General features: G+C 40.8%; 1 protein-coding gene across 1 annotated transcript in view; it reads right to left on the bottom strand.

Annotated features, from left to right (window-relative positions):
- Nucleotides 1-179: 179 nt before the first annotated feature.
- The window catches only part of GPR155 (G protein-coupled receptor 155), a 39959-nt gene continuing 16745 nt past the window's right edge, over nucleotides 180-23393 (bottom strand). The window contains 14 exon segments of the mRNA XM_029072256.1: nucleotides 180-1413; nucleotides 4078-4215; nucleotides 5892-5956; nucleotides 7900-8020; nucleotides 8842-8927; nucleotides 8929-8967; nucleotides 8969-8982; nucleotides 12233-12337; nucleotides 16206-16419; nucleotides 17323-17413; nucleotides 17494-17578; nucleotides 20171-20288; nucleotides 21166-21249; nucleotides 23172-23327. Coding sequence (XP_028928089.1) covers nucleotides 1086-1413; nucleotides 4078-4215; nucleotides 5892-5956; nucleotides 7900-8020; nucleotides 8842-8927; nucleotides 8929-8967; nucleotides 8969-8982; nucleotides 12233-12337; nucleotides 16206-16419; nucleotides 17323-17413; nucleotides 17494-17578; nucleotides 20171-20288; nucleotides 21166-21249; nucleotides 23172-23327 — 1644 coding nt within the window. The 3' untranslated portion in view covers nucleotides 180-1085.

Consider the following 23393-nt stretch of genomic DNA (forward strand, 5'->3'; position numbering starts at 1 on the left):
AGTAGAAACAGATTTGGAAGAAAGTAGAAGTCAGTGTTATGGAACCCTGCTGCTGGTTTGTTCTCCTGAGAACCAGGTACCATCCCTTAAGTAGTACTGGGAAAGATACTGCAGTAGTTACCTTAATAATTGCATAATTTAACAACCAAAGGCAATCACAACTATTCAGCAACACAAGGTAAGGTACTATGGCTTTATTGAGAAAGTAAGATTCTCTCCATTAGTATATCCTTAGTAATTTCAAAAACCTGTTATAACAAAAGTGCTCTGAAGCCATGGGTTGCCAGGATCCACAGCTTTCTGCAGAAAAAGATGCAAGTTGTTTGTTTCCCTTTGTGCATATAATGAACCACATGCACTAAGATCTGTACAAAAGCAAAAAACAAGCTTAAATATGAGATTCTTGCATGCATGTGGTAAAGCATTTCAAATATTACTGTAAACTAATTGTAACTGGCATAGCATTTTGTTTCTCACCCTAAAAACAAACTCCTGAGCATTGTTAGTTAATACAGACATCATTTAAACTCAAACATTAAGACAAGACTGTCATAAGGAAATAATAAAATTAACCATTAGTCTGACAGTACCTGCTGTGACACTTATGGAGATCTTCAAAGGGCAGGAAAACGGAATATTCACTGTACCACAGAAGGTAAATAACTGGTTCAGGTGTGGTAGAGCTAATTCTTTTGAGTTGATACTGTCTGAAGTACATGTTTTCTCCTCTCACTGATTCACAGATTAAAACAGGAGAACCCTAAATCAAAACAATTCCTCTCCACATTTTAAGTGATAGGCTTAAATAGGTTGGGGAGGGCTGCACACTGTCAGTTTTCCCCACTGAGTGGAGCATAGAGCACACATCTATATTACAGATCCATAAAATCCATTCGTTCCCAGTTGTACATCAACTATCCAGTTAGGTAATTTAAAGCAACAGGTTTCTTGGGGTTCCCTTTGCAGTTCCATCATTAAAAACAACTAAACAAGTCAATGATTAAAAAAAACAAACAAAAAACAACACTCTGACCTACTTAGTAATGAGTAGTATAATACTATATAAATTTAGTCTTGAATGTCCTTCAAAATTCATCAGCCTCCTTTGTCTGTTTTAGGTCTTGATGGCAGGAGAGTGGAGAGGGGGATGAAGGCTCAATTTCTATCCTCCTGGAGGACATGCTACAGTCAGCAGCCTTTGGGCTTGGGGTGGGGCTCTTTTGCAGAAAGCGGTAGAACAGGTAATCATCTCGAAATTCAAATTCATTAGTAATGTGCTGGACGACTCCCCCTTGCACTAGCCTGTCTCCGTAGATCACAGCTTCCCCCCGGTCGGAGGCAAGGCCAACTTCAATGAGCCAGTTGACCAGATCGCAGCCACAGAAGGTCCCAGCAGAGGTCTTGGCGCCACACCTGTATGTCAAAGGAATGATTCACCCAAAGGTTCTGTAAATCTGGCATCAGCACTGTATGGCAGGGGGCAGGCGAGGGAAGGTGGGGAAACAAGGAAAGACAGCATGGGAGTTAAAAAGTATGATAGAAGAAAAGAAATGCAGGCATGTATTTTAAGGGTTTGCTTACCTGCATCACAGGGAGAAAAATAAGCATGGATGCGTGACTAAGAAGATAATTGTTCTAGTGAACTGCAATGGGAATGTTAACATGCAATCTCTCTTAAGGATAGTCTTCAAATACTTAATATTAATGTGCCGGGGAAGGCATTCTGCTTGAACTGCAGTATGGTAAATTTTGCAATTTCAGTGTCCATTAAAATTTTATAAATTCTTAGCAATACAATTAAATTGCACTTAATCTGCACATGGGGACCTTCATCATCTCCCTCCTTCCAGTAAAATGAAATTTGTACTACTACAGTGAAAAAAGGGAGATATGTGCCTTTTAGAATACACATTTCTGACTTTATATCTCTTCTTCCAACCACAGGGTTCCAGAAGCCTAAGCAAACAAATAAGGTTAACTTAGACAAATCCGTTAGGGCCAATTGAATGATTTAAATTTTAATACCCACAAGTGATGCATTGTAATGAATGCATCAAAGAACCAATCTATTATGGAGCTTAACAGCAGGAAATATTGGTTCAAGATCAAAGCAAAATGAGAGAAAAATGAAGGGGAGCCAATGATGAGGGTTTGTGGAGCACAAATCACAAATGAAAATCGAAGATAACATACATCTAGATTATAATTTGAAAAAGAAGCAAACGTGCACTAGGGCTTTGCCTCAAGGGAACACTGGGGCCCTACCCCATCTTTCCTTGTATAATAGGTATCTGTGCAGGTTCTTGGAAAACTGTAAACAGTTCCAAATATACTGGAGTCTGACCCACTAAGAGCAATGATTAGACTCAACCTCTAAAATCTGGGTTTCAGGGCTCTTAGAGATCCTGGCTGGAACTCCCAGGTGCAAACAGCTTTTTTGTACCAACTCAAAAAACTGACCTTTGTTGGCTTGAGACTGTGTCCCCCAGAAAGGGGATAGGGCAGACTGGAATCACTGGCCAACCTAGCTGCAGTGCTTCTGCCACCTGGAACTGCTAGGCCATTCTCCTCCCTGCAAGTCTCCGGCTTAATGCTCTTCTGGGCTTGAAGGGAGAGAAGAATCCACCAAGTCTTACCTGCCTCAGTGAGGTCAGGGGAAAAAAGCCCTTGCTTGTTTAAACAGACTCCACAGGTTGCTGAACCCATAGGATAAAATTTATAACTGATTTAGAAATGACCTGGGGTCAGACTCCAACCTTAAGTGCTTCTACACTCTACTTTTTTCCTTTCACATTAACCACAGTATCTGCATGACAGTACCCCGTCTGTCCCAGAGTAAGAGTTCATCTCCAGCTAGCATTCCACTCGAAATTACAACAGAGGGATTAGCATAATTGTTCCCGGTGGAAATTGTGCTAGCCCAGACTGAAGATTGAGAGATAAAGATCAGCAGCAGAGTAACTCACTTTGGTAAGAAAGATAAGATGTCGCCCCCTATTGACTGTAAACCCGTCAATGGGCAGGGATTGTCTCTATCTGTTGCCGAATTGTACATTCCAAGCAATTAGTACAGTGCTCTGCACATAGTAAGCACTCAATAAATACTATTGAATGAATGAATGTAAAGCAGCTTGGCCTGCACAGAGTCTGAAGACCTGGGTTCTAATCCCAGCTCTGCCACTGTATGACCTTGGGTAAGTCATTTAACTTTTCAGTATCCCAGTTTCCTCATAGGTAAAATGGGGATGAAGACTGTGAGCCCTAAGTGGAACAAGCTGATTACCCTGTATCTACCCCAGTGCCTAGAACAGTGCTTGGCACATAGTAAGTGCTTAACAAATATCAACATTATTACTATTATCTGTAAAATGGGGATTAAAGCCTATTTCCCCCCACTTAGACTGTTAGCCCCAGGCGAGGCAGTAGCTGTGTTCAACTTGATAATCTTGTATCTATCCCAGCACTTAAATACTATAATAATAAGCAGAAGTTAGTGCATGTTTACGCTTTATCATTTCTAAAAGTGGTGTCAAAGGTCTGAGAGGTAATATTCTAAAATGTTTTGGTTCATTAGAATGATGAAGTCTCCACCTAGTAGTAAATGTTTTTTTATGAGACCAGGAATTTTACATCTGATTTTAGCATCCAAATCAAATTGGCCATGGGTATGACTCTTAAGGCTCTGTTAAAAGTAGGAAAAAAAAAACACCTAACCCCAAATTTTGGGACCATTTAGGCTTCCACATGAGAAGCTGCACGGTCTAGTGGAAAGAGCACAGGCCTGGGTATGCTGTCCTATGCCTGCTATTGACCATGAATAGGTAGGTCACAACTTCTGTATCTCAGTTTCCTCATCTGTAAAATGGAGGTTCATTACCTGGTTTCCTACCTGCTTAGACTGTGGGACAGGTTCTGGATATAACCTGATTACCTTGTGTGTATCCCAGTGCTTGGCTCATAGCATTTAAATACCACAATTATTAATCCATAGAAATATTTGGCCTGGGAGCAAATATCCACCATAGACACAGCTCTCCAAACTGACACAAGACATCTCTTTGCTGACATTTTACTCACCTCCTTTCCTTGACAATACTTCGGACACAGAGATCACGATGATAATGAACAAACTGTTGACAAGTCATCCTAATTTCTTCTGGAATTGGGGAGTCTCTGTGTTCTGCTGCTTCTCTATTATTCCAGAAAAATTCAAGTCTGAAACAACATAGTTGAACAAGAGACTGTTTATAAGGAAAGCTGCTAAACACAATTCAGAGGAAAATTCTCCCCCAAAAGAATAACTCTCAAAAACATCTACCATTCTACACTCACACATAATATTCACTAAGATAGCCTTTAGGTAAGGTAATATTTCTGACCAAGTTCATGAAGTGAGATAACCAAAATATGTGGGTTTTTTGGGGGGGGAGGGGCAAAAAGCATCATCTTATGCTAGAATATTGTTAGGGAATTAGGGGATATATAACAACATGAGCACACCCAGGTGTCAGAAGAAACAACCTGTGTGCATGTACACTGTCAAAAACATATGAGTACCTAAGTGAGGGTTTTCCTTATGGCAACGTTTTGCAAGAACGATTAAGTGTAGTGGGGTTTCTACCAACTTTACAAATTCATAATCTGTAAAGAGCCGGAATCCAGAATTGTGAGAAGCAGTGTGGTCTAGTGACTAGAGCATGGGCCTGGGAGTAGGAAGGACCTGGGTTCTACTCCCCCTCCATCACTTGTCTGCTGTGTGACTTAAGCAAGTCACTTCTCTGTGGCTGAGTTACCTCATCTGGAAAATGGGGATCAATATCGCAAGTCCCATGTGGGATCTGGACTTTGTCCAACCTTATTAGCTTGTATCTGCTCCAGTACTTCAAACAGTGTCTGGCACGGAAGTGTTAATGAATACCATTAAAAAAACAAAAAACCCAAGTGTTTAATGCTTCTGGGCATGCTGACTTTGGTACCACTTCAATGATGAATGACTGCATCCTAACATCAGAGCTACTGATAATTTCATCTCATCAATGTAAACAGTTTCAGCAGATAGAATATAGTTTTTGAATGCTAAAACAACCACCCTCTAGCATTTCTGAAGCCTACAACGTGCATTTGGGATCATTTTGTAGCAAAGACAAAACTGCTAAAGGTAGGACCTTACAAGTGGCCTAGTGGAAAGGGTGCAAAATCTGGGAGGGTCAGGAGATCCAGTTTAGAGTCCCTGATCTGCCACTGGCCTGCTGTGTGATCTAAAGCAAGGAAAATGGGGGAGGAAATAGGTTGTGGGACAGGAACTGTGACTTGAGCTCAAGATAATTGCTTAATAAATGACTTCAATAATTCATTAATTGAGGAAAATGAGGGAGTGCTACTTTTCCAAGACCTGGAAGACACATTACCCTTTTGCCCTTACTGGTATGTAGTTCAGGGAATCAAAGTCAAAGTGAACAGGGTTACCAAAATGACCAACCAAAATCAAGAATTGAAATTAGAAAGGGGAGCAGATGAGCTACTTCATAACTAGATCTGATGCCTACCCCACATTTAGGCTCTGAGATAGTACCTCTATCTTGGGGGAAATTGGAAACTCTTTTGAAAAAAACACGACAGACTTCTGGCTTTCTACCACATATGCTTCTCTAAAATATACTTTTTGTATTCAGTAGGAGCTCTTACCCAAATCTACATTACATGCTGTATTTATAATGGCTACCCCAGCACTTTCTCCGCAATTATTTACTAGAAATATGTAAGTTAGCAGATGGTGTAATTTCCATAATGATCAATGCTCCTTCAGTATATAAAGGTTTAAAATGATATTTTGGGGGAATAACCTTACCATGAATGCTGACAAAATACATGTTTTCAAAGACTGAATTTACCTTCTTTTGAAGGGCAGAATGATTAAATGTTTATCTAATCCAAAGATTCCAAAGGAAATAAAACCCTGGAAAAAATGATACACAAACAAATTCAGGAATAAAATTAAAGCCATTGCTCGAGCAAAGTCACTGAATTCAGTGCTTGCGCTAAGACAGCTAATGTTCAGAACAATATTGCAGTGGAAACCAAAAGATTGTCATGCTAACTTTCCAAATCCTGAGGCAGATTGACCCTGTGCTGTTTCAACTTCTCATCCTGCAGATTATGCAAGGAGGCCACAGACATTTGAGGGGTGAGGTCACTTTTCCAGAGGGTTCTGAGGGCCACAAAGGCAAGCACTGCTTCTTTCCATCATACTAGTCCCCAGTGTTTTGGCACTGCAAAGCCTCAAATAATGCTCTTGATGACGAGGTTGGGCGGCATATGAGGACTGGAAAGTGGGAAGAACGGGAAGTTTAGTGACTACTTCTCTGCTGCTTTCTCCTCCTGAAGTAGCAGGGAAGAAGAATTTTTTGGTTCAGATGGGGCTACAACAAGGCCTACACTGCCCCTGACTTGGAGGCTCATCCCCACCTCTGAATAGTACAGCTATATGGGAAGACATTTGGCTGTCAGTTTGCATCCCTCAGTCCCCAAAGCCTTCGCACCTACCCTCTTCCTCTCTACTTCTAACCGTGACATTTTGCGTATGTAACCAGGAGATGCTTATCCTAACTACTCTACCACCACAACTTCCAATTGATCATCTTAAGATAGAAGAAATCGATTTAACACAACTATGAGCCCCTATGCAAAAAACCCAGCAAAGGTTGTATAGGCAAGTGGAAGATATTGCAAAGGCCATGGGTTAGAGATTTCTTCTCATTTTAAATGCAGGCACATCAGGAATTCCACAGGAAGAATTAACTTAATTGCTGTCAACCTCTTTTAGCCATGTCACCATAACTTTTTTACACGAATCCTTTTTCAAATATTTCCATATATTTATATTCTAATAGGTTGTGTCTGAATTAAAGGCACAGACAATGTGTCCCTAAATGACAGTGCTAGCTCTGGTGTCAAAACAATTTCATGTCTTGCATCCATCACCATAGTTCCCTTGAAAACAGCAATAGGGGATTCCCTGACTCCTAGCAAAAAGGAGAACAGTGGAAAGGAAATTTTAATTCTTTTTTTCCTCCTCAATGAACTGGACAATTTCTGAAATCACTTATTAAATGTAGGGTGATGAAAGCTTAAATAAGCCTAAAGGACAATGTCACAGGTTGTAATTATTGTAGTTTCACCAATGCTTTGTTTTTTACTTTAGGCATGGACGTTCCAGAACCATCTAAAGCCCACGAAGAGTTAGTCCACAGTTCTCATGAACAGAAGTGGGTCAGTTGACAGATACGAGATACCATGATGGGAGGGGAAACTATTGCAGACACTCAGTATTTTGCATGTTAGAAACATGTCTTTGAATCTCTATTTCCAAGACAACAGGCTTGGCATCTGCTGATTCTCAGGAAATGCATGGGAGGGTTTAGGCAGCGTGGCCTAGTGGAAGGAACACAAGACTGGAGATTGGATTCCAGTTCCACTTTGATACTTGCCTACTGTCTGACCTTGGACGAGTCACTTAACTTGTCTAGCCTCAGTTTCCTCATATGTAAAATGGGTAAAATACCTATTCTCCCTCCCTTTTAGACCATTGAGCCTGTGTGGGGCAGAGAATGTGTTCAATCTGATCACCATGGCTCAACCCCGGAACTTTACACAGTACTTGGCACAGAGTAAATACTTAATAAATACCACCACCATTGTGAAGGAAGGTCAATCTTAGGATTCCCCCACCTCTGCTTCATTCCCTATTCTGGCCAAAGTCAATTTCGTATTTCTGGCCTAAAATGCTTGCAAGTACTAGGCCTGCAGTCTGGTGACATATTAACACTCGAATACCAGCTGTCATGTACACCCATGGGCTAAACAAACATACAGTACTCTCATAAAGTCCTTGTTAAATACCTGGCCGAAGTTAAATACTGCACAAAAAAATTGTAACTCAACATAAAGTCTTCCAGGTTCCTGGTTGAACAGCCACCACAAACAACTGGAAAGGTTCTGTAAATAAAAAAAATCACCATATTAAAATAAGTTAGTCATTTCTGTCCTCAACAGTACACTAAATTGACACATGTAAGTAATGCAAGGAAAAGTGGAAGACAAAGGCAAGAGCACAGAAAAATATTTTTTTCCAACAGTCTTTAACCATGTCATAAATGTAAGTGCCTATTTTGATCTGCTCAGAAGCAGCAAGATATGAACCAAAGAGCGGGGTCTTCTATCACCACACTGGCCAAAGCCTGGTACCAGTCGCCATTCTGAGCTACAACTGTAATTAAAATACCACATAATGAGTGAAGTAATCAGACACAAAAACAGCAGGTTGTGCAGAGGGTCTTGACTATTTTTTTTTTGGTTTCCCCCAAAAACAGACAGGTAAAATGGTGTGGTCTGGTGTTCCCATCCTGTAATTAGGGAGGAATGCCAAAAGGGTCCTCCTCTAAATTAGCCAATTTATCTCCCTGCCCTTGGCATCTAAGCCACCCCAAATAGGTATCTATATTATTACAATCTTTCAGGAAGGCTAGATTTAAACCACCAACTACTTTATTGGTTCTTTCTGGACAAATTCCAGATTCTACAGGCTCAGCACACCAAGTGAATCAATGATCCCAATCAAGACAAGCAGCTAGCCACACCTGCACATCAGTGTTTGAGACCTACCTGATGTCTTCTTTTCTTGCATCTCAGGGCCAGTGCTAATTTAAGATTGAAGGCTCCAAGGCTGCTTTGCCTCCCCACCCCCAAAGGCAGCAATTAGGTTTCCCCAGAATGACTACATCACACTCCTGCTAGATGTTTAAAAGGAAATTATCCAAACACAAAATTAGAAATCACAGTTACAGCAAACAGCCGACAACGAGGAGTAAGCACAGCACGACGTGTCTGGCCAGTTTGTTTTATCTCCGCTCTGGTAGAAACTGCTCTTCCCTCCTGGGCTAAGATGCAGCTCTGAGAGTTGCACCGACCTCACGCAGTGATCAGCTGAAAAACATGAAAGCACAGCAATTTGTAATCAGGGACTTTTTATTTCAGCGGATTTAAAGTTCTTGATGACTTCCTATGGAAACTCACGTGCACAAAGCCAGCCTATGACTATCAGGCCTTTTTCCTCCCATAGTCTGGCAAGTGTAGATTCAGCCTTCGGTTGATAGAGGGCAAGTGGTTTGGCACTGCTGCCCAGATCTTGGGGTTCGGAAAATGTACCTGCCTTCCAAAATAGGCAGCAGGAAAGTTTCAATATTATGTTCCCGTAATAAGGAATCGTTCAAAGGCATCTTAAGAATGAAGGTGAATGAACGGCTATGGGAAGAAAAATAGTGTAGGCCTGACCGAACATGTGTTTTATTTCAAAAATCAGTTTAATCAAATAAAAATGCTTTACAACAAAAATTACATCATCAGAATCAAAGAAAGAATAGTCCAAATGCACTACCCACTCAGGGCAGTGGCATTTTACAAGCCACACATCCTGAACAACTGAAACATTCTCACATTGCCAGATGACATTATGATGCTCACAGTCTCAATTAGCTATTTGCAAATGGATCAAACCCCATTACAACAAGCCACAACTGGGATGGGCTCTGAGACTAAAAGGGATTGTAAATGCTTAAGAATCTCAACATGACATCTATACCTCAATCAACACACTCAAGTCCTCTCAGATCTGAGGGAGAAACACTCTATTGGAAAACAGAATATCTGGCCCGATAGAATGGAACAGCTGCTGCTTGGGTGAAGTCATCTTCATTTTATGCTGGAATAAACTTTATACATAAAGTTCCTTTCCAGCATATATGTAATACAATCCTATCGGATCAACTCCATATGTAATTGCAGGAAGTTTCTTTTCAGAAGTTATTGCCCTCCAAACTAAGTGGAATTTCTGAACTTTTTCAAGCTGCTGTGAAGTGGGATATTGATATGACATGAAATGCTAATCATACTTGGGCTATTTTTCAGGAGAGGGCCCAATGGGGCCCAGTATTATAGCCAGCAGAGAGGGCTAAAAAGCAAGCTTAAAGAAACAGCTTTAATACATTTTCCTATTGCACCCACACTGCCCGCTGTGCAACTGACGTGCTGACGTGCTTGGCTGGCTTACATCTTCTTCACAGACTGGAACCCTTAGTCCCACAGTCCCATTTAAGACATGGTGCATAAAGCACAGGGTCCCTCTTCCACTCACCTGGGGCAGAAGGTGTAACTAATGAAGATAGAATGAAGAGAAGAAACGAGTCCTGAAACTAAAGGGACAGACCACTGAATTCAAGACTGTTCTCAGGCTGGGATTCTTTGAAGAGCTCAGTGGTCATTTTGACAGGGAAAAGTGAAGATGCTGTAGAGACATGCCGGGGTTGGCGGGGAAAGGGGCGGGCGCGCAGCGGGCTTGGGGTAGGGGGAAAAGCCTCTAAGGTTTGGTCCAGTGCCATGAAGGATCCTTGCAGAGAAGAAGCAAGTCACAATAACACAAAAATTTTTTTTTGACCTAACAGAAACGTCAGATTATAGTTTGGAAGGTCAAGCCTCGGCATGCACCAGTGAGCATGCAGCAAAAAACTCGACCTGACCCTTGTATCATTTCATAAAGTAGGTGCATTACTGTTGGACCAGGGAAGAATTCTTCTCAGACTTCAGGAGACCTGAGTTCTAATTCCGATTCTCCCTGTAGCTGGTGAACATGGGCAAATGCCACATAAACACTTTGCAGCAGGGTGCTGCACCCCTGCCCATCTACTTGCTTGTACTCTGTGACCCAATGGGGGGATAACAATAGTAATAATGTTATTTGTTAAGCGCTTACTATGTGCAGAGCACTGTTCTAAGCACTGGGGTAGATACAGGGTAATCAGGTTGTCCCGCATAAGGCTCACAGGCTTCATCCCCATTTTACAGGTGAGGGAACTGAGGCACAGAGAAGTAAAGTGACTTGCCCAGTCAGCTAACAGGTGGCAGTCCGGAAATTCGAACCCATGACCTCTGGCTCCCAAGCCCGTGCTCTTTACACTGAACCACGCTGCTTCTCAGAATGACAAGGAGGGATGAGAGACTGGTGAAAAATGCAAGCCAAAAGCACTATCATTACTTCCTCTGTGCAGGTTCTTAGGACTGAGGCTCATCTGCCATTCTTGATGGGCGGCTCCAACCTCACCAACATCATAATAATAATAAGAATGGTGGCATTTGTTAAGCGCTATGTGCAAAGCACTGTTCTAAGCGCTGGGAGGATACAAGGTGATCAGATTATCCCATGTGGGGCTCACAGTTTTAATCCCCATTTTATAGATGAGGTAACTGAGGAACAGAAAAATTAAGTGACTTGCCCAAAGTCACACAGCTCACAAGTGGCAGAGGCGAGATTAGAACCCATGACCTTTGACTCCCAAGCTCGGGCTCTTTCCACTGAGCCAAACTGCTTCTCTACTGAGCCTGAACCAGCTGCAGAATGGATTTGTCACACCAGGTCACCTTTGGCACTCCTTTCTCTAATTCCTAATTCTGAGGAAACACTCAGAATTAGGAGCCCAGGGTTTGACTCTAAGACTTAGTCTTATCCTCTGTGCCAGTGGGAATCATTTGCTGAACTCACATGACCCAAGAAACTTGGCAACTTGGTAGTATTTGGTAAGAGACTACAATCTGTCAGTCAGCATTAATAAGCGTATGAAATCATGCCCGTCAAAAGATAAAGTTAGGAGCTATTAATTGACTTATTTGAAGAGAATGAAACCAGAATCACTTAGTCTTGTGGTAGAGGAAACAGAAATCAGCAACCAGCCTGTAAATGAAACCACTGTATCTGGTGTAAGATATTCCCAAGCATTTACAGACACAGATTCAGAAAACCCTTACAGGACAGTGAGAGTCATTTACAGTTTAGAAACATCTTGCAGTGTGTGTATGTTGCCCAAAAAGAATCACTATCCCAAGTCCCGGATATCCAGGGAAGGACCCACTTCCTTTATTATTTTCATTTGAGCAGCAAAGTTCCTAAATTAGCTCTCATCCCACTTCTCTTGTTTCTGGAAATACACGGAGTGGGAGAATACAAAATAATTCCCACGTCCCACTCACGATGCACACTGTGAACAAGATTCATCAAATGTATTTTTACTGGACACTGTTTGGTGTGTTCCTTCATTCAATCCCTGAGCACACTGCTGCAGCAAATGAAAGAATTAATGTTCAACTGAAGTGTCTGTCTTACTTCTGGGGAACATGGCTAATTTACCTGTCTCAAAGGAAGGAGTCACGGGTTCGCCCATGCTTGCGCTTGCTACCGGTTCTGCCGCTGAACAGCACAATCCACCGCTTCCCACAGAACAGGAGCAGCAACCTGGGGAGATACAAAGGGCAAGGTCAGGGTGCTACCACTTGCAAAAAAAAAGTCCAAGGTTTAATGGTAATTATTCAATGTGGAAAAATCACCCCAGGCTAGATAAAAGTTTCTGCTTCTCTAATAGCATTCAAATATGAATATGGACTATCGTTATGTAAGTACTGTGTAACTGATAGGTTTCTGTCCAGCTGGTTTTACTGCTTAACAGTTGAACTATAACATGCAGAAATACTGGCAAAAATTATAGAATTCCACAAGAAAACCCTATATTCCCTATCCTGTTATCAACTCCCAAAGCTGACTTTACCTGAGCTCATGACACCCAATGACCCAATCCAACAAGGAACTGATCACTGAACATATGGGTTCTGGCCACATGTTTCCAAAGGCCAATAACCACAATTTCTTTCTGCTGCTTAGAAGCAGCTCAAGGCTGCAACTCAAATTGATTGTAAAAAAACAAAACAAAACAACCCCACACATTTCAACAGCTTTAAAGCTCCTTACACATTCATTCGAAACAACAATCGGATTGGAAAAAAATATTTTAAAGAAAACAATAGCAACCTATGTAACCCTTACAAAATCTTACTTGTTCCAAATAAAAACAATACTGCTGGGACTCTGTGCCTATGCAGGTTGAAGCTGATTTGGGAGTAAGGGCTTGGCACAGTCGGCACCCAGCCTTGGCTGTACAGGACCTGAACTGGTAGGGTTGGATTAGGGTCAGCAGTAATAATTACAGTATTTATTGAGCACCTCAGTGCAGTGCATCATACCAAGGACTTGGGAGATACAAATGAAGCACAAGTCACGCTCCCTGTCCCCAAAGAGCTTACATTCTAACTGGGGAGACAGAGAAATGTTGAGTATGCATAGAAACACACACTAAAGTTCTAGAAATGGACAGAAGAAATACCTGAGTACCAAAGGAAGCTGAAGAGCTAAGAACTGGAGTACTGATAATTAGTTGGGGAAGGCTTGTTGGAGGAGGTGGGGCACACTGCTTTTTCCTGATTTTAACCTCCTGTTACTATATTTAAAGAGGATTATACCCATGATTTTTCACTTCATGTTTAAAATTGCAATACATTTCTCTAAAATGAAGAAACCAAAGTTCAAGAAGTTTAACTGGTATCAATAATCAATGCCCATATCTCAGGCCCGATCATACCATGTTTCTTCAAGGCCCAAAGGAGCAACCTCTACTAACCATCTGTTCTATAGAAAACTGTGGCTCCAAAGTGTATTAAAAACTAACAGCCTCAAAACAGGAAACTTGCCATTCTTAAAATCACCAATGCCTCGATTATCAATAGGATGGCAATTGAGGAGAAATGTGGGTTTATGAATGTGATGAGGCAGAGCTCTTTGGCAGACATGCTTTAAAATAAATCCCCCTCCACCCCCAACCCCACATACCCAAGTGATTTCAGACATGTTTACTGATATTCTTGACTACTGGAAAATTCGCCTCTTAAACCATGACAACCAAACATAATAATAATAACAGTAGTTAAGAACTTTTACTATGTACCAGACACTGTACTAAGCATTGGGGTGGACACAAGCATATCAAGTTGGGCATAATCCCTGCCCCACGTGAGGCTCAGAGGGTCAAACCCCACCCCATTTTACAGATGAGAAAGAGCATGGGCTTTGGAGTCAGGGCTCATGAGTTCGAATCCCAGCTCTGCCACTTGTCGGCTGTGTGACTGTGGGCAAGTCACTTAACTTCTCTGTGCCTCAGTTCCCTCATCTGTAAAATGGGGATCAAGACTGTGAGCCCCACGTGGGACAACCTGATTCCCCTATGTCTACCCCAGCGCTTAGAACAGTGCTCGGCACATAGTAAGCGCTTAACAAATACCAACATTATTATTATTATTATTAGATGAGGTAACTGAGGCCCAGAGAAATGAAATGACTTGCCCAAGGTCACACAGCAGGCAAGTGATAGAGCATGGATTAGAACCCATGTCCTTCTGATTCCCAGGCCCGTTCTCTACCCCACTACATCATGCTGCTTCTCACTGTGCCATGCTCCTTCTAAGAATACAGGCAGTACCAAACTAGGTCAGACTCAAAGAAGCAGCATGACCTAGAGGATAGAGCATAGGATTGGCAGTAAGAAGGACCCGGGTTCCAATCCTAGCTCCGCCATCTGTCTGCTGTCAGCATGGGCAAGTCACTTCACTGTAAGCCCGCCAAACGGCAGGGACTGTCTCTATCTGTTGCCGACTTGTTCATTCCAAGCGCTTAGTACAGTGCTCTGCACATAGTAAGCGCTCAATAAATACTATTGAATGAACTTCTCTGGGCCTCAGTTACCTCATCTGCAAAATGGAAATTAAGACTGCCTTATATGAGGGAAAAAATAAAAATTTCAGCTAGCCTAGGAGTCCCTCTTTAACAGCGGTACCAAAGACTGGAAAAACTTTCTGGCCTAGAGATGCATCGTCTAATATCTCCAAATATTTCTCTTGTCCCAAGAATGGTGTTCAAGAGCACTAGGGATCCAAACTTCTAAGACCGTCTAAACAGAATCCCACCTAATGTAAAACAGAGTTCACATGCTGTAAGAACTAATACTAGGTATTAGCTCCGGACTTGGTGTTACTAATCCAAAAAAAACCCCCTTGGACTAAACCTACCTTGAAGGGTGAGATGTCTTGAGGCTCACCACAACAGAAAACTACACACAATACTACGTCAATTCTGAATGCGTCTTTCAAACACCTGAAATCACAGCCATGAATTGTAATGAATGAATATAATTAAAATCTTTTAAATCCCACAGAACTCTAAAATAAGATTAAATCCAAAATCTAGAAAAAAAGTAGATGAATATCTGTTGAGAGCCAAAGAAAATACATTTCTTTATAATATGGCTAAGCACAGAAGGGGCTTCAAGGATTTGAAACTGCAGCAATTTAGAGTTACATATTTGAAAAAAAAAAAAAACCTTCTGCATCTGGCTGAGGCCACAGAGTCCAGTGGAAAGAGCGTGGCTCTAGAAGTAAGGCAGACCTGGGCTTATACTACCTGCCTTGCCTTTTCTTACTTTACAGGGATGTCATGGGAATAAAATGTTAGTTGATGTGCAGATGCTTTACAAAAATTAAAAAGTGCTGAAAAATTCAAGGTATTATTTTAGCAGGGAAGTTTGAGATAGGAGACTTCACTATTTCCCAATTGAGCACTAGCCTTAACTTAGCAGGAGCTCTTAGGGAAATTTTTTAAATTAAATCTCAATAAAAGCATGTCCTGCAATTTGAGGAGTACATAACAGGTATGCCAAACAGAAACTGAACGGAAGGAGACATGGTGAATTGGCTCTAAAACACGCCTTCCAAACCCAATCAATTTTTGAACGAAAGGCATATTAGTTGTTTCAGCTCTAAATGGGATTTTTAGGGTAAGGGAAGCAGAAAAAATGAGAGGGTTAACAACCTCTGAAAATTCATCTAGCATTCCTTTTCAGTCCCTTCTTTTATTCTTTAATGGCATATGCTTTTCATAGCTACCCTGTAAGGTCTTTGAGGACAGGGACAGTGTCTACCAACTCTATTGAACTATTCTCTACTAAGCTTTGCTCTGCACACAGTGAACATTCAGTAAATACAACTGATTGATAACTAATGGTTAGTGAAACTATCGATCCCCTAAATCACAAACTCTCAAATGCTTCCTAAAAGTCACAGTGAGTTTTGGGACTCCAAAGCATACAAATCTCAATTTCTGCACGAGTAGTATTAGGATTACTATTCTTGGAACGGGATCATCATTGCCCAAGGACCCAAAACTCCTGCGACATGTAGCCAAAATAACCATTAGACTGTTTCCTCATGGTGAAGAGCCATACTTCCTTGTGCAGCAGAATTTGTAAAACCCTCTGGCTCATCTGCTGGGGTTTGATTCTCTTCAACAGCAACAGCAGCATTTTCTTCTACTTTGGCGGTCTCGGAATGGTGGTCCAATCCTTCATAATTCCCTTCCTGGCCACTCCGGTTCATGCACATAAGAGAGACGCCTGATATCAATATGCTGCAAAATAAGGTGACTGCTGTGGTGATCATCTGTTCAAGTTAAAAAAAAACAAAAAACGAGAACACAGTCTTTCCACTGCCATATTTTAGTAAGCTCAAGATGGTAGGAAGGAGCACATGGTGTAAAATGTTCTTGATTTTTTATCATTGATGAGGTAGGTAGACAACAATATCTCATTCTGTCTTCTTGTTGCATTTTCTGGCGGGTTCAATAAACCTTCAGTATTAATGAGGATAATTTCTGAGACACTGACAGTCAAACCACTTCTTAAATTTGGTAATACCTTTTTCTTTTTTACACATCCTCGACCCATTCAAGTCTACTCTAGGCAGTTCTTTGTTCTTCTAATCTAACCATTCACTCAACTCCCCACTCCCATTTGCCACTTACTGCACATTTTACATTGCTCTTTCATCTTACTGGGCCACTTTCCACTGCTGCTTTTTTCGCTTGTTCCTACAAATTATCAATCTTTCCACCCTCCTTCAATTCTCCCAGTCTGCCTCTTCTCTGTCGAGCATATTTCTTTCCCCCAGAATTAGTAAAACTATTAGACATTCTAATTCAGGAGGGAGCTGAATATTAAAATTTTACTTAATGTTGACATCTCATATACCAACGGATCCACTCCTCTTGTCTCTCTGCATATTTTCCCTCAGCCACCTGGGATGAAAGGCTTAATATAAGGGGTGGGTGAAGCAATCAAATTCTAAGATGAAAATTAGTTATAAAAATGCAGGGTATTGCATGTTTGCGGGCTTAACTAGGATGGATCAAGTATGCTGGACAGGAGCACAGAATTCAAAATCTAAATAAATGTGAGTTCCATGATCCATTTTTCTAGCTTGGGCATTTCATCTACTCAAACAGGCTGAATAATGTAGGATGAAAAGGCTTCCCTAAAAGAAGAATTTCCATGAAATCACGCTTACCTGATGTTTCCCATAAAAAAAGGCTGAGTCGATGCTGTCTCCATTGTGCTCGCCAGCTATTAAAAGAACGCCCACTAGGAGAGCGGGAATGCTGTAACATCAAGAAGAGAGTGTCTAAATAGCAATTTAGTGGATGAAAACATGCAAACAAACAGAAAACTACTAACTTACCCCCATCCAGAGATGATGATGAACCCGACAGGAATCTGTACTGCCTCTCTCTTCTTCAACAGAAACAGAGAAATTGATAGGAGCCCTGAATAATAAAACAAGAGTTTTTCCTTTAATGAAAATGAAGGGCTCATCTATGTAGCAAATATGAATTTGAAATCACTTGCCAGTGCAACAGAGTGATTCACCTGCAGGGCAATTGTTCATTCCTATTAAAGATCTGTTTCCTGACTCATTTCTGTCAGCAACCCATTTAAAACAGAAATAACAGATTAAGTGGTGGAAGCTGCCAAGGTATGATAGAGCCTCTGAACTGTCACTTACCTAGAGGTTGGCTTTCTGACGGTTTCTCCGACAGAGCAAGTTGCTTTCTACCTACCATCTTTGGAGGAGTTAGGAGGGAGCTATAGATTGGTATCTGCTTTAGAGAAACCCAAGGAAGTTAGCTATGACAGTGTTTAAACTTTATCACTTTTCTGTGTGTGCACCAACTGCTCAAAAGTTTTGTTTGGCTTTTTCACCCAAAAATGTTGTTGAACCTTTGCATGGAGTTTTTGCAAGGACAAAACCCTTATGCGATAGAAGAACAGGGAATTGGGAAGGAACAAAGCAAAGTTTATCTTAAATTTTACTTTGCCAACCTTCATATATTCCCTTCCTGACCATCTCATTATGGGCAGGGAACTGTGTCTGCTAATTTCTTTTTTATTGTATTCACCCAAACAGTAAGAACAGTGATTTGCATATAGTTAGTGCTCAATAAATACCACTGATCGATTAAGCTTTTATCTAATACATGCTTTTGAAAAGTCCCATTTCTGATCAGCCTGGGGAAATCTAGGAGAGAAAATGCATACTCAAAAACTTCTGGCGAATTTATGGAAGGCTCCTGTATGGAACAGGAGTTCACTTGCAGGAGGGCCTTTTAAGAAAATGGGTTCACGGAACAAGTAACCCAAATCACAGCAGGGCACAGCAAGGAAACGCTTTAATGTCATTTGTATTCAATTAACCTGCCTTCAAGAAAACTGCCATAACCACATCAAGTATTTAAAGGGAACAAACACTAAACAGCAAGTGAGTGACCCAACTGGGAATAGGAGTAAATGGGATGAAACTGAAAATGGGAAAATTAAAGACTAGAAATTGGGTAAAGTCTTCCCTAGGGTGAGATCAGCCTGTGGCAAACAGTGGGAGAAGCTTCTTGGCTTTAACAACTGAAAAGGGGCTAAAAATTCTCTTTTGAAAACAGGGTGCTGTACATGGCAGAACTGGCTCTGAGAGGAAAGGCCAGCTATCACTTTCTTCATAAAACTTGGCTAGTCATACATGTACCTCCTTATGAATTTGAAGCCTATGTGGCCCTCATCACAAAACTTTACAGAACTTGAGATAACTTTAAGGTAAATATGTGCAAGTTAGAAAAATAATCAACCTTGCCTTTTCACAAAAATGTGCAATACAAAATGCCTTTCTCCCTTTCAAGAAACCCAAAGTTCCCTTTCCCCAGGAATGAAAACACTTGAATTTAAAATCAATCAGTAGTATTTACTAAGCATCTACAGTGTGCAGATCACTGTACTATGGGTTTAGGAGAGAGTAGGGTACAGTAGACATGATGTCTAATCTCAAGGGTCACCAGACAAGCAGAGGAGAGCAACACTAAGGGAGTTCACAGATAGGAGGAAGGGGAAAAGGGGAATATGTGTGTAGGTACAGACAAGTGTAGGTATATATTGTGGCATTTTTTAAGTGCTTACCCCAAGCACGGTACTAAGTGCTGGGGTAGATACAATGTCATCAGGTCCCATATGGGTCCCAGGCTAAGTAGGAGGGAGAATAGGGATTGAATTACCATTTTGTAGATGGGGGGACTGAGGCCCAGAGAGGTTATATGACTTGTCCAATGTCACAGAGCAGTTAAATGGTGATGTCGGAACTAGAACCCAGGTCATCTGACTCCTAGACCTGTGCTCTTTCCACTAGGTCATGCTGCTTCTCTGTCCATCAATGTTACAGCAGCTTCGGAATACACGTGTGTATAAAAGGCACAGCATGCTGAAGGGGCAGTTGGGTGCGGAAAGGGAATGTAATCTGGGGAAATTAGAAATTAATCAGAAAAGGCTTGCTGGAGGAGATGCAATTTCTTAAAGGCTTTGAAAATGGGTGGTCTGTTGGATTTGAAAGTAAAGGGAGTGCTAAGCAGAGGGCAGGGTGAGAACAAGTCTACTATTAACGAGCAGAGATTCTACCCACTGCACCAACTAAATACCAAGATGGACTTTAAAATGTGCATTTTTTAACCAGAGTACATAGCTATTACACCAATCACCTACACTGCAATCTGTTGACTTTGGCCTGAGTCCTAGACTCCCATGTGCTCTCCTTTTGCCAGACCTATTAGTGCACTGAGAATTGTCACTGGCCTAGGAGATCACTGTTTTTAAATAGAAGTTGCCTCAACCCCTTGACAAGTTATAAACTGGAGGTCTTCCCTTAAATCTTTTATTTGCGTAAGTTTTCAAAAATCTAAATTATATAGTAAGGCAATTGAGCACACTTGAAAATTGTTTTTTGATTTGTTCAGTTCTAGATTATTCTTCAGATAGATACATACTTTCATTGCTACTGCTCTAGTGTGTTTGTTTGCTTCCCTTCCCATGTCATGCCAACTTACCTGTCCATAGGTAAGTACTATAGAGGGAGCTGTATAGAAGAACAAATACTAGAATCTGCCCAACAAAATTTTTCTCTTTAACAAAATTCCACATCATCATCCCGGTGCAGACTATAGACTAGAAAGGAAATGGAAAAATTATAACCTGAACTTGAAGTGTTCAGCAAGATCAAAATAGCCAATGTATAACTAAGAAGCACAAGATACGCGTTCTCTCAGTAGCCTTACTTTTACCTCAAAAAGATTTGCTCGTAACTGTAGTTACAACAGAGTTGTTCAACTTTGGTGGAATGAGGCACATTTAAAAGCCACAAGCCACATCCTTCCTTTGAAGGAAAGCTCTAAAAATGCCTCAATTATTCTCACTTCATATGATGTAAGTGCAGAAGTGAAGGAATATTGTCAAGGATTTACCCAATAAAGCAAGGTTAGTAACTACTGCTCTGTTCCTGAACCACCCCAAATTCCTTTGCTGACTCTCAGATAAGTCTGTGGGCCACACTAAATTGTTCTGCACACATCAAATCTTCAGACTTCTGAAATCAGAATGTGTGTAGTCAAAGGCTACCCAAGGCCCCATCCCCTAAGCATTAGAAAAAAACCCCAAAAAACTGTGGGACTTTAAGCTCCATTTCACATTAGGTAGTTTTCTAGGTAACATAAAAAAAAGGGTAATAACTTTGTTCTACAGAAAATTAGCTTTTTTTCCCTGAACTTGAAATACAGTTAGCTACATAGAAAAAGAAAAATTTAAGTTTTTAAAATTCAAGATATACTTTTCTAGTGATTAAGTTGTTTGAGATTACTATCACGCTATTTATTAGGAGGCTCTGATTTTGAATAATTCTTGAAATTCAAATAACTGCATATTGGGCTGCATTCATCATGGCATTCTGCAATCTTTATTCCTGGAATAAACTCCCTCAGTAAATGGAAAATAATTTAAGAGAAAACTTTTTTCCCCCCTAACAAAGACATTAACAAACACAACTAACCTGAGCAATGAGCAAATTGGTGGTTAGCATATGAGGAAGCTGTTTATACTTTTTACTCAGTAGCAGAACAGCTAGAGACCAGATCTAAAAAATAAAATGGTGACTAGTTAATATTTACAAAAGAAAATCATCTATCAGCTAAACCAACACAGTTTTTTTTCCAGTAACAAAGGGCTTTTATTGTGTTCTACTTCTGAGGGAAATTTCAATATCCACATCAAGTGACATCCAAAGAGAAGTGCTGCAATTAAAAAAACTGCTTAGCCAGGCATTCTTCCATAACCAGGGTACCTAAAATGACACTCCTGGCCCATTCTATAATGATCCCAATTCTTTCTTGGGAGAACAAAATTGTGTGGTCCTTCCTCTGACTGGTGAAGAGCCTTTGCAGGAAGGCTGCACTTTCTTTGGCTATTTTTCCCCCTACTGCTCACAAGATCCCTCAGGCTGGGAGACAGGTAGTTCCCCAGTTTAGCATCATCTTCATCATCAAATGTATTTATTGAGTGCCTACTGCATGCAGAGCACTGTACTAAGCACTTGGGAAAGTACAGTGTAACACATACATCCCCTGCCCACAAACTTAATCCCTTCTATATCAGAGACAAGCAGTTATTTTGCTGGGCAAGTCACTTGCGATCTCCTAAAAACCTGTCACCATGAAGGACTGGTTGAAGGAGGGGAGAAGAAGGAGGAGGAAGTTAAAAGGTCTAAGTGGTTTCTACCTGATTCCACCCCTGAGGCAAATTCATTTGGGCTTGCCTACTGGATTTGGCTGTTCACAGCAAGGTAGGAACTATTATGGCTAGAACTGCCACTTTCCATAAATCAGCTGGTGGCCCAAATTTATCAATCAATGCTATTTATTGCATGTTTACTGTGCACAGAGCATTGTACTAAAGCGCTTGGGTACTTGTTTTGTTTTGCTTTGCTGTCTGTCTCCCCGGTTTAGACTGTGAGCCGGTTATTGGGATTATCTCTATCTGTTGCTGAATTGTACATTCCAAGCGCTTAGTTAAGTGCTCTGCACATAGGAAAAGCTCAAGAATACTATTGAATGAATGAATGAAAGTACATCAAAGTTTGTACAAACAATCCCTGCCAAGAAGCAGCTTGCGGTCCAAATGTAGCCTAAGGCCATATTTTCCCCACCCTGTCCCATATTCGCGATAGCTTAGAATTCATTTTCCATTATGTTAGAGCACCCCAGAAAAGCCTTACGCTTTCTTCCTCTTATCTATCATATTAACTGAAAAACAAAAAACAAAACAAAAACCAAATCAGAGCAAACAGAAAAAAACATTCCTTAGTCCTTTTCCTGTGAGTACAATGTGGAAATGAGCTGTGGCAACTAGTCAAATTTCTATCTTTCATTACACTGCCCATCTTCTAACAGTTTCTCTGGGATCATTACTTGCCCTTAGACAATAAAAATCTGGGGAGGTTTGGTTGTGCAAAGCTGCCTTTCCCTTAAGAAAACCCGAATTTCTAATTTTAACTGGGGTACAGTTCTTCCCCTTGGAAAATAATATCCTTCTAGCTCCTTTCTGGCATTTCTGCTAATAGGAGAGGTGTCATAGGTCTACAGGAAGCAAACACCCAGGTTCAGAAAAGGATAGGGGAGGGAGAAAGTTCCTATTAACAGTTGTTCAGCTCTCCTTCTGGACCAACATTAATGAGTTACCTTAACCACTCCACCTTAGCCAGGCTTGAGCCCAGACCCAGGGGTCCAGGATTTTTGTTTTTGGTAGAAAAATAGTTCTGGGCCTGTGTTCAAATGTTCAGTTACAACCAGATTAACAAGCCACAGTGTTTCTTACATATAAAATACTTAAGCTACCACATTTAATTAAAAAGAAATCCAAAAATAACAATGGATTTGGAATTTATTATTCTCTTCTTTCCAAGAAAGATGGTTTTATTTTGGAATTTTTGGCATCTACCTGATAGATGCTACTCTCAATTTTATTTTACTGGTTCCATCTCATTTTTACTGTGGTACTTACCAAGGAGACCAGACTGACAATACTTATATCAAAACTAATATTCTGGATGGCATATGCCAATGGCTTTGGATCCATAGATGGAATTGTCAGTAACCATGCAGAAACATACATGATTGGAGCTGATACAAAAGTGCTTATCACCATTCCTGAAGTTATCTGCAAACAGAGATCAACAGAGAGAAAAAATTACAACTTTTACACAAAATGTTTACTAATAACTTT

The sequence above is a fragment of the Ornithorhynchus anatinus genome, chromosome 9 (assembly GCF_004115215.2).
Source record: "Ornithorhynchus anatinus isolate Pmale09 chromosome 9, mOrnAna1.pri.v4, whole genome shotgun sequence".
In the NCBI taxonomy this organism is placed as follows: Eukaryota; Metazoa; Chordata; class Mammalia; order Monotremata; family Ornithorhynchidae; genus Ornithorhynchus; species Ornithorhynchus anatinus.